Genomic DNA, 15,292 nt, shown 5'->3' on the forward strand with positions numbered 1-15,292 from the left:
ATGGGGACAGCCTGCTCCTGCGCCTTTAAGACTTCCTTCTTGAAGAATGTCCAGCCTTCCTGGACCCCTTTGCCCTTCAGGACTGTCTCCCAAGGGACTCTCTCAACCAGCATCCTGAACAGGCCAAAGTCCGCCCTCCAGAAGTCCATGGTTGCGGTTTTGCTGGCCCCCCAGGCAAAATTTTACACTTTTTCATGTTGGAAACTTCCCTCTTGAATTCTTAAGCTATTAATGATACCCTCTCAACAGTCCTACCCATGTCAGAATTTTACTTTTCTTACCTTGTGTTTAAAAGAAGAAAATAAAATTAAAAAAAAAATCAAGCTGTCAACAAAACATTTGATAGCCTGCTTATTGTTTAATTTGCTTTTTAGTATGGAGTAACTCCTCCCTTGAGGTCCACAGCTGACCACTGCATTATAGTACCAGAAGAAATGTATTTTTTTTTTACTATATTTTTTTTGCAAGCACAGCCAGACAGATAAAATGTTCAGTAATTTTCCACGAACTATCAGGTTGTTGCCGAGGAGCAACATCATGCCTTTAGGATACAGGAGAGTTTGTATATTTGTACCAATTGCCTTTAGAGCGAGAGAACCACTTCAGGATTGGTTGTGGGCATTCTTTTATTTACAAGCACTTAGAGTGTCTGGGGAGAGGGGAAGTTTCTTGCAAGGATGAAGGAATGGTACGCGGAACCAAACAGCTGAAACTGAACAAAAGAACTATGTAACAAAGTTTTTTTATTCTTGCTGCTAAATTGCAGGTGCCTGCAAAAGATAACTGCATCATCTTATTTGGATTATTACTGGAACATTTATCTGTCAGGTGATGGCTTTTTAGGATTGGCTTTGACATTTAAAGGAACTTAGCACCCACTCAGTGCTGTGAGGCAGTAAAGACAATGAATTGATCTCATGCTTGTCTTAGACAACAAATAGGGATAAAGTACCTGGAGTGTAAAATTACTGAAAATAAGATGACTGACCTTTCAGTAATTGGTATTTGTTCAGTTTCAAATATTGTCTGCTGCATAAATTAAGACTCTCTGTTGGGCAAACTGGAACTTCCCCCCCTCCATGCCTGCCACCTGGGAATCTCCTGTGATGTTTCCTGCTCTAATGTTAGTGACGTATGCAGGTTTACAGCAATTGTTCTGAATGTACTAGGCCAAGCTAAGAGTTACAGCTGGTGGAAGATATTGGACTTTGAGATGGAGTTCCACCTTTTCAGCAGCAATTGAAATACTCAATATTTTTTAACAGCCACCAACATTATTGCATTTAACTGAGGACAAGTGTCATTGCAGATCTAACCAAGTCCCCTGTGACCCTTCTAGAGTATCTTTGAGAGTGTGATTGCCTGGGTGGGGCTATATGTTAAATCTAATTTTTGCTTAGTTGGCAGTGAGCGCTAAAAGCTGAGTAGTTGAACTGAAACTTTCATTAGTTTTCCTGAAAATACAGCTTCCTTTTTTCCTTTTTATGACATTTTTCATGCACCAGGAACAGCTTGTGGATTTGTTTGTGCTTAATTGACATGTAACCCATTCTGTCCTGCCTGCGTTACTTGGCAGACATCCGTTAAATTACTTTGTGATCACATTTGGATTCTGATTAAAGAATGGAAGGATGTTGATTTTTTTGTTTGCTTTGTACATATAAGCTTTCAGGACACTGGCTGTCTTATTGACATGTGTTAGTGAAAAGCTAATAGATATTTGACTGAGAACTATGATCATACAGTAGTTCAAATAAAAGTTAAAAAGAACATAATGTCATTAGAAACTCATCCTTACATTTCTTTAAGCAATCAAAGCTACCCTTTAGCTTCTATACAAGCTGAAGGAAGGTGAAAAAAAGTTTTCATGTTCCTGCTTGGAAAAAGCAGTTTTGCACTGTGCCATGGCTCCAAAAACAAGATCAGAGCTACATATTTGAAACAGCTTTGATAGTAATTGCATTAAAGATGTTTCCAAGTATTTATATTAAATAACTTCATGCAATTAGACTTAGTGAATCATAGAATCATTTAGGTTGGAAAAGACCTGTAAGATCATGGCAGTGCTAGGTTAATGGTTGGACTCCAAGTCCACCACTAAGCCATGTCCCTAAGCACCACATCTACACGTCTTTTAAATACCTCCAGGGTGGTGACTCCACCACTTCCCTGGGCAGCCTGTTCCAATGCTTGACAACCCTTTCGGTAAAGACATTCTTCCTAATATCCAATCTAAACCTCCCCTGGCGCAACTTGAGGCCATTTCCTCTCATCCTATCGCTTGTTACCTGGGAGAAGAGAGACCAACCCACCTCGCTACAACCTCCTTTCGGGAAGTTGTATAACTGTTTTTCAGTTTAACCAGGACAAAACCAGCACTTTTTGTATTGAGAAATCAGCTACAAAGGCTGGGTCAGTTGTTCGTCCATGCTGAAGGATCTCTTCTGCACAGGATGCACAATGTGATGTGACTCCTCAAGGATGCACTTCAATCACTCCTAGAGAGGGGAGTTTTAGGCTGGGTGAATGGGAGTCCCCGTGAGCAGCACTTACACATTTTGCCCATCAGAAGAGTGGATAATGTGGTTTTTCATCTGAGATTTCTTAGGCATTCTAAAATGTTGCTTTTTTATCAGTAGGTTGTTCAGCCCGCTTGATATAGTGGCTGCTTCATTAACCAATGCCTGACTGCATCACACAAGTGCTGTGGGTTTTGTATTATTAACGCTGTCCTACACGGTGCTAAGCAAGACAGCCAGTGGGAATTGGTGATGCTGGGCACTTCATGAGACGTGCTCAGCATCTTCCAGTACTGAATCCTAAATAATGGTCTGGAATTAAAGCAGCATATTACATTTCACAGTTGTCTTCGTAATCAGGTAGGGGGAAAGGTCATGATATATCCACCAACGCCTCGACACTAGCAAAGCTCCATCTATATGTATGAAAAGCAACAAAATGTATTTTAAGAAATGTACTTTAAAAAATTGATCTAAGGACTGTAAAAGCACTCAACAGTCTTTTAATATGCATTCTTTTGCAAAAGTTGTTCTATAAAACATAGATAGCTAAGAAGAGAATGTATATAATAATTTATCTATGGCATGTTAATATGAAAGAAGAAAGTTTGTCATCTTTTTAGTGCAAATGAAACAGACAATCTTAATCTATGGGAGATGAATATTTCAATCCTTTCACAAGGAATTGAGATTATACTGTGGTATCTAGTCAGTGATAACTTCAACACTCTAAATAATATTCTTTCCAAAATAAATGTTTTTATATTTAGAATGAACAGGTAGGCAAATAATCAATTACAGGCATACAGTATGCACACTTCCCTAGTATTAATGTTATGTTTAAAATTTTCTGACAAAAGAGTAGCAGGATTTTTTTCAGGTAGTTTCTGTGATGAAAATTCTGCAGTCCTTATGTAGGCAAAACTCACTGAAACCAATAAATGTGGTTTTAAAGACAGATGTTCCCAGGGTTTTAAATATAACTATATAACTTTATCCTCTTAAACAACCTCAGTGCTTCTGGGAGATGGGCAGTGCTCTATTATATAGACTCAGTCTGGAGCAAGTAGCCCTCCCGTATGATCCAGCTGCTGGCCGGGATCAGGAGTGGACTGAGTCATGGAGGAATTTGGCCCGATGTATGTAATGACAGTACAATCCTGATCAGCCACGCGTGTACTCATTTCAAGTTGCTGACTGCACTGCTGAAATGCAGTATAGTATTTTGAGCTCTTAAGCTCTTTTCCAAGTTTAATACCAGATATTAGTCCTACTGAAATGAATGGGGAATGAGAAAAAGTATCAACTTACCCTTTTTGAAAAACAGATCTCAATTCCTTTTACAATGTTCACCACCTTTTTTTCACAGTGAACCATAAAAAAAAAAAAAAGAAAATCTTTAACAAGGAGCTATAAGCTTTTTCCACCCAAAATGAAATTGGTGAGTACTGTAGAATCAATATATATGAAAACCTTTGAAATATTATGAATGTTTTTCTCTCTAGCCTTTATCTCTTTCACCTGTCTGAAGCACTGTGACTGCATTACATCAGGTGAGACTGAGTGCACCTAGAGGGTACACTGATGCTTGGGACAGCTGAGTATTTCATACCTGTCCATCTCTACAAGCAATACACAAATATTTAAAACAGAAAGAAAACCCTCTGCTGCCATTCAGCAAGAAGTCTATTACAAATCCCTAAGTGGCATGGAAAGCATTTAGACTCATTTCATTCACATGTCAGGTAAAAACTTTCATGTAGAAGTGAGATGAATGCTGAATAATGGATCTTTTGAATAATGTAATTAAGAATTCATTAAAGCAGCCCTTAAAATAAAATCTCCAAAATGCAATGCATGTATATTTCCCCCCTCCAATGTACTAGAGAATCAAGCGAATGAACGGAACATAATGTAATACAATACTGATGTTTACAGAATTTTCACATTTAAATTAGATGAATTCTCAATATAATACGATATATAATTTTTAATGGCTTCTGAGTAGGAACAATTAGGATTCTTCAAAAAGATTGGTGTCCTTGTTAGGAGGAAAATGAACACATCCAGACTAGTGATAACCTCTCGAAGTCTGGCTTTTGCAATATGTGTTTACTTGAAAATCTCCACTGAAGTCTATGGAAACTCTCACACTGATGTTTTTGTTTCCTTCAACGTTTATACAACTGTTCTGAGTAAGCAAGAATAAAAAAAATAAAAGCTGGTATGGACTTGTGCCCCAGCTTTCTGATTTCCAGCAAAGCAGCTCTCTCCTGTGAAACGTCCTCCCAGACTTTCTCTGTTTGCCACTTATCCCACCCAGTCGCTGAGGAGGTTTTGTCTGAATTGCGCATCGAATGGAAAAGTGCAGAATGCGCTCTCAAGCTGCTATTCAAACAGGCACTGAGTTATACACCCAGCATCCATCTAGGGACTGCCTAACTAGGAAAAAACAGTGATCCGAATGCTCTGGGAGTGTATTCCCCACTCTTGTCAGTGGGAAATCTGGGATGAGAATTGCAGAGGGCAGGACCATCCCTGCCGAAGTCAGACGCCTTCCTGCATCATCCTCCATCCGGTCCATGAGCAGGACAATATCCAGCATCAGGATTTTGAAGCAAAGCCTTGGCTTTTTTTCACGCTCAGCTTGAATTTGAAGGTGAACTTGGACTATTGGAGGGCAAAGACTTGATCCAATTTGTGCACATGGATATGTGCAGAGGGACAGGACTGGTTTCATGGGCCTTGACCTCTGGCATTCAAGAATAGGAGTGTCAAGGAAAAGATACATTTCGAAGGATTTAATGATGACAGAAGTCCTTGATGATGCATAAGTGACTAAAATCAGGCTGGAAGTTAAATGTCTGACTAAGAATCTAAGCACAGAAGGCATTTATGTCACTGTTGAATGGCTTAGACTACATGCCTAACTTTTACGCAGCCAGGGTTAGTTAAGATGAATTTAATTTAGGTTTGTCTTCAAACAAGAGAAAAAATGGTGATGAGTGGATTGAAGAAGTTATGTTGACAGGAACAGGACCACAACAAAAAAAAAGGAAGAAGAATAACTGCCTTGACTACATTTAGGCTTATCTAATGCAAATGTCCTTCTGGTACTCAAGTCACTTTTCATTTTTTGAAGAAAATGTAGTTTATAGAAAGCAGGGTCAGGTAGGGCCAGGAGGACTTAATTCCCATGTTCTTTGTTATAGATACTCAGCAAAACATTAGAGGTCCTCAACAACTCAGAGAATATTGACCTGCATTTTTAAGAGTGAAGTATTACAGACCAACAAATATTTTCACTTATTCTCAGGCCCGGTTTTGAAAATCTGTCTCTGCTGTACCACAATAAGAATATAATCACAGTTCTACATGGGTGGTGATGGTCACAATCCTTTATTGTACTCCTTTTTCTCTTTACAGAAACATACGCAGAGATGTGGGAGGCAAGTCCATCCTGCTGTCAGTACTTGTAGTGATGCTGAATGAAAAACCTGCCATTTCAGCAACCTCTGACTATTTTGTCCATCAAGTTTCTCAGACTTGAGAAGTCCCTATATAGACATGAAACATGGTCTCGGTACAGAGGTCACCCAGGTAGCACATACAGGGAATAATACAAATGCAGCCAATAAAAAATAATAATAAAAAAGCCCAAACAAAAAACCAAAAAAATCCACACAAACTAAAAACAAACAAACAAACCCAACAAACAAACAAACACCACCACCACCACCACCACCCCCCCTGCTTTGGGAACTGCACTCAAAATCAGTACACCTTGAATGGAGTATATATGGAAATAAACAAAGCAGGGCAAGTGTTATTCAACATGGAGATTGTATTAAAAACTAAAAGAATCTGTGTCATAAGATAAAGGAAGAGGACTCTTGAGAAATGCTCTTTATCTGCCCTACTTAAAGAAATTTTATTTTATTTTGGCTGCTAGCTAGAGTAGAGCGCCCACAGTTCTTCATGGGCTCAGTATGACTTCTTAACATACAGGAGCCAGAGAGATTTGGAAATGCCAGTGAAAGAGAGGGTAGGGAATGGAGTGGGGACAGACTAAGCTATTAATCTGCCTCAGGGCAAGCCATGTGTATCCGTAGGGAGAGCTTGAGCACTCGTTTGGAGATGAGCCTGGGAAGCACTTAAGTAAGGAAGATGGTTTGGAAAGCTTTTCTATTCCAGTCAAGGATCGGTACATTAATTGACTCTGAAGCTTTCCCTGCCTTAATTGGAAAATGGAATCTCTGTAATATTTTCTCCTGTGAATAGCATACATGATGTAGTTTACTTTCACACGTAAGCTTATAATTCTGCAATAATACATGGTCCTGTTTGGGCCTGGGAGAGGGCTGTAAAGATGAACAAGGGTGTTCATCCTTGGACCAAGAATGGTCCTTCAGGATGTTGAAGAAGCTATGGTTTACCTTCGTAGAGATTTTTTTTTTCCCCCTTGAAGATTTGACTGTGGAAATATTTGTGGTATGATCTATTCTGCTTAATGGGTCATGACCTGGAGATGCTGGAGTTGAAGTGACAGTGCTTGTCCAGGACCTCAGCTGCATACAAGTGAAGAGCTTTGGCTTGGTGCTTTGCTAAAAAGGCTGTGTAGGTGGACTGCTTTAGAAGCATTGAACTATGTTCTCTGCTCTGTTTTCTGAATGTATGAGTTTGTTGGCTTGGTGTTCTCTGCACACTTTTCCACTGGAAGGTATAGGTAGGCCCTTGGAAAGACTTCAGAAAGGCTACCTAGGCCATAAGCGACATCTTCTACATCTCTGATAGAAAGACTGGGTTAAAAACCCTGAAGAAATTTATAGAAGGTTAAAAATAGTGATAGCTCTGTTTTTAAGGCCTTCTTAGATAGCCATCTCTCTTCTTCATTGGAAAGGATCTTTTTTTCCATGCCCCCCGCCCCCCACTCGAAGTACCAACCACTGAAGAACCAACTGAAACACAGAAACTTTGTCTTGAGAGCTTACACTGAACACAAGAATTAATCAAACACACATATTCTCCCCCTCCACCCCTCCTTAGGAAAATGCTTAAATATTTTTGCTGTCTGAGACATGGTTACCAGCTTGTTGTATGCATCAAAATATATAGCTAACTTTTAAAAATATTTCCATGCGGTATTTTCTGTGTTACGTATATGCATGAGCAAGTGAAAGGAAGAAGTTGTGAAGGTATCCAAAACTAGAAACTTGGCTTAATTCAAGAATCCACGTAGGCAAGATTTAAAGTAGAACTGTGCCTGAGATTCATTCTCAGCTTTGCCTGAGATTTACTGGATTAATAAAAGTAATGTGCAGTGATATGTTTGCATTTTTGCCTACTGTGATGGAAAACAGAAATAATTGCGAATTACCTCAGATGGCCTTCAGGGAAAATTTGTTAAATCCTGGGGGGAAAAGTAAAACAGAAGCAAAAGCTTCTATTGTGATAATATCATTTGGTGTATCTGTGGGTACCTGTCAATTTACATTTTATAGTTAAAATGTAACAATTTACAATTTCAGATTTTATAGTTAACATGGGTATCAAACAGAGAAGATTCTGTGTATCCATCCCGCATCCTAGTGTGCTCATTATCCTCTTAAGCCGGTCTAAAACCAACTTCTTATGTAACAGGCTTCAAAAGTCTGTGCGTTTCTGTTGCTTGTTAGGTTTACCTTTCTTCTAAAAAAGTATATTGAATCTCTGTATTGTTCAAATGACTTTAATATACTGGCAAATTCAAATAAAATGTAGCCGGGGGGAACTACTTAGTATGTACGTGTACTCTAGGTGATATTTCAATGGACTAAGAAAGGTTTATAACAATAAATAAGTCTTTAATATAAGTGCTGGGAATTCTAGTACATTACCGAGCAGGTAATTATGGAGGAAGTAAACGGAAAACACGAGGATATTGGTAAGTACAATGATCTTTTAAAAAATTTAAATAGCATAGTTTTAATTTTTTAGCAATCTTTCAAATCTAAGCTAGCATATTCTCTGATGCCATGTGGCTGGTACATTGTATCATTTTAATCTTTGCTTGAAAAATGGTTTAATGTATTTTGCTTCTCTATGAAATACAAGTATGGCTAAGTTCTACTATATACACCTGTTAATTAAGGACTCATTAACTGCTGATTTTGTGCGTATTTGAGGTGTAAGTTTGGATTTGCTGATTAGAAATCTCACAGATAGCTCTGGACTCTTAGACTGCTATTTTTTAAATTTCCTTAATGCAACACTGCAAAATTGTGTGATGTCATGAAGAACATGGTATCTCTGCTGTCATTTGCATAAAAATACCGTTTTGGACACTGATCTCAAGTCACAGCAGAAGCCCGCTCTCTTAGTCTAGCATTGTATTTAACTATTTTAATTTTTAAACTCTTGTGTGGATTTGGGGATGCTCTGGTTGTGTTTCATTTGGCTGTAGAAGCAGCTGTACATAGATTTTAAAATCTTAAAATAAACAAACAATTTTTTTTCCTGTTTAGTCCTAGCTTGTCCTAGACTATTTTACTTGCCCACCAGTTCAGGAATTCATTGCCCCTGAAGCATTCCTTTCTTTTCTTCCATTTCTTTCAATCGGTACATTACAGGGAAACCCACATTTCAGATAGCTAGATAAGAAGCAATGTGAGTGTGACCAGATAAATGACCGCAGCTGCTACATGCAGCAGACTTCTCTAGAAGGCATGTACAGGGGGTGCATCAGATTCACCTGCAGTGTAATGTCTCAAATCCCATTTCCTTGCATTATATTGGGCAGCTATTAGACCTCATTGTGCTTGAAGACTAAAATGTTACTACGGTAAGAAAATTAAACATGAGGTACAATTTACTATTTCATCATACGGCCTCTTGTAATTTTTTTCACACTGCTGATATTTACAGAATACGCTGGTAGCCAGAATACTGCCACAGAAAATACTGATTTATTTAAAAGCCTCTTTGCCAGAGCAGGATAACCACAGGTTGCCCGCCTGTTTCCTTAGAAAGCCCACGGTCAAAGTAATAGATTTGTGTCTTCTAGTAAAATTGCTTCATTTGGCCAGCTTCAAAGCTCTGTAAAGCAAAGCCCAGTTCTTGGGATCATTTCCTGACAAAGCATCCATTATTCATAGTGTTTCATTTAACAGCACAGTTTCAGGTAATCTTTTTCCTCCCCAGCACCTGGATGATGACACAGTTTCAGGATCAAATTGGATAACGGAAAACAATGTCCAGCATTCTCTATCGCAGACAACCAAAACTACCAGGAAGCCTTACTGTGGTTATAAGCAGCAGATTTTGTCCAAAAGAGAACAAGCGGAACAGGAATCGTTGCTTGCTGCAATAAAGTGGCCAAAACCCTCTGATAGCAAAATTGCCTTTGTACAAAGCACCGATCCTGCACATAGTGACTTTGTGATTTTGAAACCCAGCGGGTTCTTCAAGGTGGGTGATCGGTTAGAGGTGCTTGTTCGTATGAGGGATTTCCAAGGAAAACCCAAGCAGTATGGTGGAGACTATCTACAGGCACGAATTCACTCTCCTCTGCTGAAAGCTGGAGCAACAGGAAGGATTGTAGATTGCCGTAATGGCCTTTACAAAGTCTTCTTTACCTTGCTTTGGCCAGGAGAGGTCAAAGTTTCTGTGTCGCTTGTCCATCCGAGTGAAGCAATCCAAGTCCTCCTGCGTTTACGAGAAGAAAGGCCAGACAGGGTCTATTTCAAAAGCTCATTCAAGTCTGGGAGGTACTCAGAGACCACTGAGTGCAATGTTTGCTTGCCTGGAGATCTACCGGTGTGTAACTTCACAGATCTCTACACGGGTGAGCCATGGTTCTGTTATAAGCCTCGAAAACTGTCCTGTGCCAGCCGCATCAGCCATGCCAAGGGTGGATATCAAAAAGGTCTTCTGACACAAGAGGAAAGCCTCTTTTTCCAAAGGTACGTATGTTGTTGAATTTATATACACTCAGTCAAGTAATTTTTTTTTAAAGACAGACTCTAGGTTATTGGTGAAATATGACAGATTGCCTTAGAGGAGGTGTGCATCGGCAGGAGCAGGTGTTTGATATGAGTTGTTGAATATTCTCTTCCCCTCCATTCAGCCGTGCAAGAACACAGTGATCTTAAACTAAAGAAACTTGGAGTAGAGTTCTCTCTATATGCTTTGAATTCAACCCTGGTGCACCTGCTAAATTTCACAAGAGCATGCTGTCTAAATCTGGTGGTGGTTTGAGGGACTGTTGCCTTATTTTTTGTTTCCACACCAATGCTTGCAATATCAGTAACAATGCTTTGAGATGTATTTTTGGCCCAGTCTGAACTACCTAAAAAAGGTCCAGGTTTTAGGCTTATTTTTACACAAAATACCAATTGCTTTTATCCTCAGCAAAAGTCATCTTACATGTAATGCAATGTGATCCTTGTTGCTCAGTATGACTTTCAAATCTTCGGAATAATCTAAAGTCAGTCATGAAGAAAACACCTGGCAGAACAAACTGCTGAGCAATACCTGTGCAAGTGGAAATGATCGGTGCGTGTTATATAGAGTGTCAAACTAAATTAGTTTCACAGTCATCTTTTTCTTCTGCATTCAGCATTTAAAAAAAAATACATCTCTTAGTGCAGGGGAGGACGTGATAGAACTGCTTCTGTATATCCCCTCAGCTGAAATTAGACAAAGTTAGCTACTGTGTTGTGTCAGAATGGTAGTTGTAGGCTACTGCCTTGCTCTCCAAAAAAGGTGTTGAAGGAAAGTGTTTCAGCAGTATGTCCACTTGAGGCTTAAATAGGGAAAGATTTTAGAGCAGCTCCAAATAGTTTAATTAGGAAAGTGTGTGTGCATGTTTGTAACTGAAGACCAGAAATCAAAAGTAAGTATCAGTGGAATTGTTTTTTGGCTGTTCCTTATCAAGTTTGTAAGTGGGTCTTTTGACTGTGCCTCAGGCAGTTCACCTGTAAAATATGGCTGATATTGATTGGTGATGTTTCCAAACGGGAGTGGGAAATTTTTTTTGCTTGTTTTGTTTTGGTTTGTTTCGTTCAGCTCCAAGATCCTTGACTGAAATGGCTTATAGAAATCCCAAATAATTTATTTCTTAAATAGAGAAAAACATTAGACAGGGATTCTCCTTAAAACGGCAACAAAAGACAGAACAAGAGCTTAGTATTAAATCTCCGCATCTGTCACAGCTGTACAATAGTGATACATGTCCAACACAAAATGATCAGAATTCACTGATGTCCACAAACAAATACTTCTGAGGTCTCTGAGTGTTCAGGGGATGAGCTTTGTTTCTGTGTTCAGCAAATTGCTGTCCTGCTGGAAGACCTTATTGCTGGGGATCTCTGAAGTTGGTTGGACGCTGGCTGGTACTACCGTCTCCCCCAGAGGCAGGACACACCACCGCTAGCCTAGTCTGGATGTAGAACTGCAGGTGGTGGTGGTGCTGGACCCCCGCAAGCTCCGCTATGTACTGCAGAGCAGGCTGTGGGATTACGGGGGCCGAAAGCGGTGTTAAGCACCTATCGACAGCTGGCAGAGCTGGCAGCTGCTGCTGCAGCATACCCTTTCGGTGGTTTGTCTCCTGGCGGTGGTACAGGTACCACAAGCTGGGAACTTCCCATCTTTGTGGTAAATCCCCCAAAGCTTCTTGCAGACCTCTGATAGCTTGAGAGCTTTATCTAGATTTGTGCCAGCAAGCGGGTGCACCAGATTTGTGTCCTAGTGCTATGGAATTTTGAATTCTGACTGAGAACAGTGATAGTGGTCTCAAGGAAGTTAATACAGAATGAATTCAGCTATAGGAAGTAGAGTAAACTTAAAGTAAAAAATTCTTATTGTGAGTCCTATGTGCTTATTTGAAGTGGGTTAAGAAAAAAATGAGATTAATATTACCTTCAAGTTTTACAGCCTTACTATATTATTATTATTAATTTTTCTTCAAGTGATGTGAATATCAAAAGGCCGATACTCTCCAGTGGACCTGATTCAGTGATTGTAAAGCCCAAGGCATTTACAGGTAAAGTGAACTTTATAAGATTCTTGTTTGTAATTCAGAATTAAATTTATAAAAAGAACAACAGGCATGAGGTAATAATTGATTTGTTTGTTTACATACCATGGAATAGAAATTAACTTTTAAATTTGTATTGAGAAGATGAAGGCTTTTGGTTGTCGCTGTAATGTAAGTTCAGTACTAATAACCAAATTTTCTAAAATTGCATACATAAATGGGATTTTTAGCAAAAAATAATTAAAAAAAAGTCTGTTCTCTTGCCAAAAGTGACTTTTTTCTAGCGTTTACTCAGAGATGTAAAATGTCTTACAGTAACTGCTCACCAAACTCTCAAGTTAAGCTAGCAAAACCAGCTGTGTGGTGTTTCTTAATTTCTTTCTTTGTTAAGAATTTTGTCTAACAGATTTTGATAATTTGCGTTTAAGTATTACTATCATTTTTGTTACCACAGGATGTCAGAACCTACTGTTGTGGACCAGAACCTAATTGTTCTGTACCCCGTCTTAAAAACAGAGCAAAAAGACAGTCCATACTAAGTTAAACTTAGAGGTTTTATCTCATTCATACCCATGTGCACGCTTTTTGTGCCTGCATAAAATGTGGTACACAGCGAATTACTTCTTCTAAAAAGCCTGCGTAAAATGTGGTACACAGCGAATTACTTCTTAATTGAAAGCTTTTCAGATGTTTTTTCTATAAGGTTGTAGGAGACTTTAAAGGTAGAGCTCCTGACCCGAGCAATAAAGTCTTAACAGAGAACAGCCTACAGCATTTCTTGCCTTTAGTTTTGCTGTTCACTAAAAAAATAGAGTGCTGCTATTAGGGCAGCAGCGCTTTCCCCCCTTTCTTTCTCTCGATCCTTTAGATGACATGTTTTTTGTTGCTTTTTTAATCTTATATATTTCCTCGCAGAAACTGCTGCAAATTTGAAATTTGGTTGTATCGCCCTTCTTTCAGGAGTTACAGATGATCAAAGCCTGCCTGCATTTCCTGAGGAGTAATGCTGGGTTAGAAAGGGTTGATAGGAGTAGCACAGTATTCCTCAGAGAAATTCCTTCTAAGAACAGTCTCTGAATAAATAAACTTAATACATTGGTATAATGATCGTGGATGTATGGATTTGTTAGGATTGATGGCACACACAAATTCTTTGTTCTGCTGTTGTTGATTTTGCACATACCTTTCTGTTTCAGGGGTAAATGTAGATCAAGTTTTTTAAAAATTTATTTTTCTGAAATACAAGCTTTTGTCTCTATTCTTGGTTTGTAACTATTCAGATTGGAGCTTTTACTCTCCTCTACAAAATACAAAAGTAATGGCTTCTGCATTCTGGAGCAGAACCAGTATGATACCGTACACAGATTTGAAATGCTGGTGTTATGTTTAGTGTGAGGCCCCAAAAAGTTGTTCTAGAACCATTTTTTTTAATATATATATCTATATGTAGTCTAAGAATCAATTAAAAAGGTAAAAAACGGAAATGTTTTTACATCAAAACTGAAGAAACAAATGAACTGAAGTTGTGAATTCACATTCTGAGTTAGTCGTTAATTACATGACCACATGAAGGGTTTTTTTCCTTTTCTTTGTAGGATACCTGTTTCATACGTATTGGATGAGTCAACATTACTAGTTGGGTTTTTTTCTCTTCCTTCATTGTCCCTGTTGCCTGATTTAAAGAATCATCCAAAGACAAAATTTTCTAACGGCTTTTTCCATGGTACTCATGGAGGATTATCGTCTTTGTGTTATACAACCATAATGGTAGTTTGCTTTTTACAGTGTCCCTGTGAGGCCTAAGGATGTTAACATCTACTAATGCAAGACACAGAGAATATTGTATAGAAACAGTGAGACCAAAAACGCCTGTTAGGAATGGGTGTTTAAAGATGCTCAAGGCCTGATTTTCTGAGTGTTCAGATTTTGGCTACACCTGTGTTACAATGAAGCATCTACCAGAGGATGCTTCTGGGCACTGGAATTCCACCGCCTGTACTTTTACATAGTTAGAACGGTCCCTGACGTGATTTTGGCCGTGGCAATGTGTGCTTTCCCAAACAGCTGCAAGTTAGGACAGGGCAGGGACTGTTCTTAACAGGTAGTCTCCACGCCAAGGTGGGTAAAAGTGTTTGAACAGCTGGACGTGGCTGCTCCACGCAGCTGGTGTTGGTGCCAGGGAACAGCTCCGTGCTTGTTCAGTTTAGGTATTTGAATTCGCATGTGGTAAAGGAAGAACCTGTAATGACCTCACGGAAGTTTGATGTACTAGTATCACACTGGATACTAAGAGAAATATGGCAATGTTTGACTGACATAACCGTGAGATTGCAGCTTCTTCTCTTCCGGTAATCTCTGGCCCTCGCTTGCAACGTATCGTCCAACTTCTGCAAGTTAAATAGGTGTCCTGCGGAAGAGAGCTTCCCTGGTGTGGCCTAATTACTCCTCAGAGGGCCGCCTATCCCAGGCAGTAAAAGGGGAAGGGGCCGGACAGCCGAGAGACAGTAGGAAATCCGTGGAATTAGAGACTCTCGTAATTCGTACCTTCAAAGGGCACGCATAAAATTCTCGGTCAGAGCTTTCATTGCGGCGTCCCCTCGTTTTGCAGTCCTGACGATCCAGACTTCGCTCCTCTAGCAGGCGTGGTCGGAGCGGGGGTGTCGGCGTGTGCGTTATTCCATAGGCGGCTTGATCTGTTCGTCCTTCTAAGCAAACCCGAGCGGTGCCAGGTTGTCGCCTCGGCGTGGGTGTCCCGTAC

General features: G+C 39.5%; 1 protein-coding gene across 1 annotated transcript in view; it reads left to right on the forward strand.

Annotated features, from left to right (window-relative positions):
- The window catches only part of NXPE3 (neurexophilin and PC-esterase domain family member 3), a 27,602-nt gene that overhangs the window by 6,356 nt on the left and 5,954 nt on the right, over positions 1–15,292 (forward strand). Inside the window, exons 3-4 of the mRNA XM_009289723.1 lie at positions 9,699–10,459; positions 12,467–12,540. Of these exons, the coding sequence (XP_009287998.1) occupies positions 9,699–10,459; positions 12,467–12,540 (835 nt within the window). The remainder of the gene's footprint in view (positions 1–9,698; positions 10,460–12,466; positions 12,541–15,292) is intronic.

This window comes from Aptenodytes forsteri, unplaced genomic scaffold (genome assembly GCF_000699145.1).
Source record: "Aptenodytes forsteri isolate BGI_AS27 unplaced genomic scaffold, ASM69914v1 Scaffold61, whole genome shotgun sequence".
Classification (NCBI taxonomy): domain Eukaryota; kingdom Metazoa; phylum Chordata; class Aves; order Sphenisciformes; family Spheniscidae; genus Aptenodytes; species Aptenodytes forsteri.